The following is a 1,562-nucleotide window of genomic DNA, read 5'->3' as shown; positions in this document are numbered from 1 at the left end:
TTTTTCCCGGAAGCTTGAACCCAGTCTAATTTCCCACTTAACAATCACTGGAGCGATTAATCTCGGCAGCATTAATCTAAAAGTTAGCGTGTGATCCCGCACCAACCACCAACCTGTCATTGTGTGTATCCCATACATATGCGTTCATTGAAGGTTTACATGTGTTTGCTGCGGCTATGTCTGTCATCCCGTCATGCAGAGAATGTTGTCAGAGTGAAGATCATGAAATGGAAATATTTGACTAAATACACGTTTTCTGCCAGAACTGATTGAAAAGAGCTGACGCAAAATCATACAAGTATGAGTAGGCTATCCTACACGACACACAAGGAGCATTGAAGCCTATACTGTTCTGCATGATCGGTGGTCTGACCCTGACCTTAATATAGGCAGTGATAAGATGTGACATGATGCACTCAAGTCACAGGGAGTCTAATATCTCTAGACAGAAGACATTTGGTCCTCACAATAGTAGAACTCCAAGAACTGCAAACATGGTAAACATTATCTCACTGTACCTGTCATGCACAAGAAAAATGAATTTCAAAAGAATAGAAATCTGCTTCAATTAGATTTGTGGGACTGAAAGTTTGGGCATTAGTGTAATTTCTACAGTAGGCCTATATAGAATGTGCCAGAAGTGTACAATAAGTTAAGTTCTGTCTGACCATTATATGAAATCTGTCATTCCAGTACGCTATTCAATGAAAATAATTGTACTCTCACAAATTCACTCAAAGCTCACTTTTATTTTTTAAATCAATTTTTTAGCCAGAATACAGTGATAGAGTAACAAAACTGCTTCCTTAATACAACTTGGCTATGGAGCAAATTCTCAGCTCACATGGTAAGGCCTCTTAATATTGGTAGCCCCAGTTGTGTTGAGGTCATCATTTGGGTGCGATGGTACTCAGAATGGTGATGCGATCGGGGTCCCAGACGCAATTCTCTTCCAAACCGCTTCTCACCATGCCACAATTGGGGGGCACCCAGGCCGTGTCATAACGGTCGTCGTGCCAGGTGTACTGCTGCGGATGGCCTTGGTAATCGATGGCTTTCACCTTGCCCACGTTGACCTTCACCTTAACGACAACACGCTGGGACTCATCGACATCAAGGGGGTAGCGGCTGGCTTTCTCAAGGTCGCGGCTGAGGTACACCCCACTGCCCAGCATCCCGTCCTGGGACTGGCCGAAGCCCTGCTCCAGGATGGACTCGGCCCTGTCCCTGGAGGTTCCATGGTACATTACATAGTCTCTTCCAGATTTTGGAGCTGACCTGTCATGGCGGCGTTCTACTCCAGGTGGGAGAGAGAAGTCATCCTCAGCCCATCTGAACCTGCTCATGTTGATGTCACTGTCAAAACAGACATACAGCCAACTATTAGTAAGTGTATAAAATTATCTGAAGATTTCATTTCCATTTCATTTATTTCAAACATATTAAAAAATGTAAATGAGAAAAGACAAAGAAAAAAGGGGAAAATATATGTTATATATATGTACCATCTTTAAATTATAGTCCATGTTCAAAAGAGTAGGAAGTTGTGAAAACTTATCAGG

The 1,562-nt window shown here is 42.6% G+C and overlaps 1 protein-coding gene across 1 annotated transcript; it reads right to left on the bottom strand.

Moving 5' to 3' along the window:
* Positions 1-890: 890 nt before the first annotated feature.
* Positions 891-1,346, bottom strand: LOC308099603 (uncharacterized protein; the record flags this gene model as incomplete). Its single annotated transcript, XM_080448340.1, has 1 exon — positions 891-1,346. One exon carries the CDS (start codon positions 1,344-1,346, stop codon positions 891-893), a length of 456 nt encoding a protein of 151 aa, XP_080304466.1.
* Between the last annotated feature and the right edge of the window lie 216 nt (positions 1,347-1,562).

Source organism: Gymnoscopelus braueri (assembly GCF_963280865.1).
Source record: "Gymnoscopelus braueri genome assembly, chromosome: 13".
NCBI lineage: Eukaryota > Metazoa > Chordata > Actinopteri > Myctophiformes > Myctophidae > Gymnoscopelus > Gymnoscopelus braueri.
This window is presented reverse-complemented; position numbering and strand designations above follow the sequence as displayed.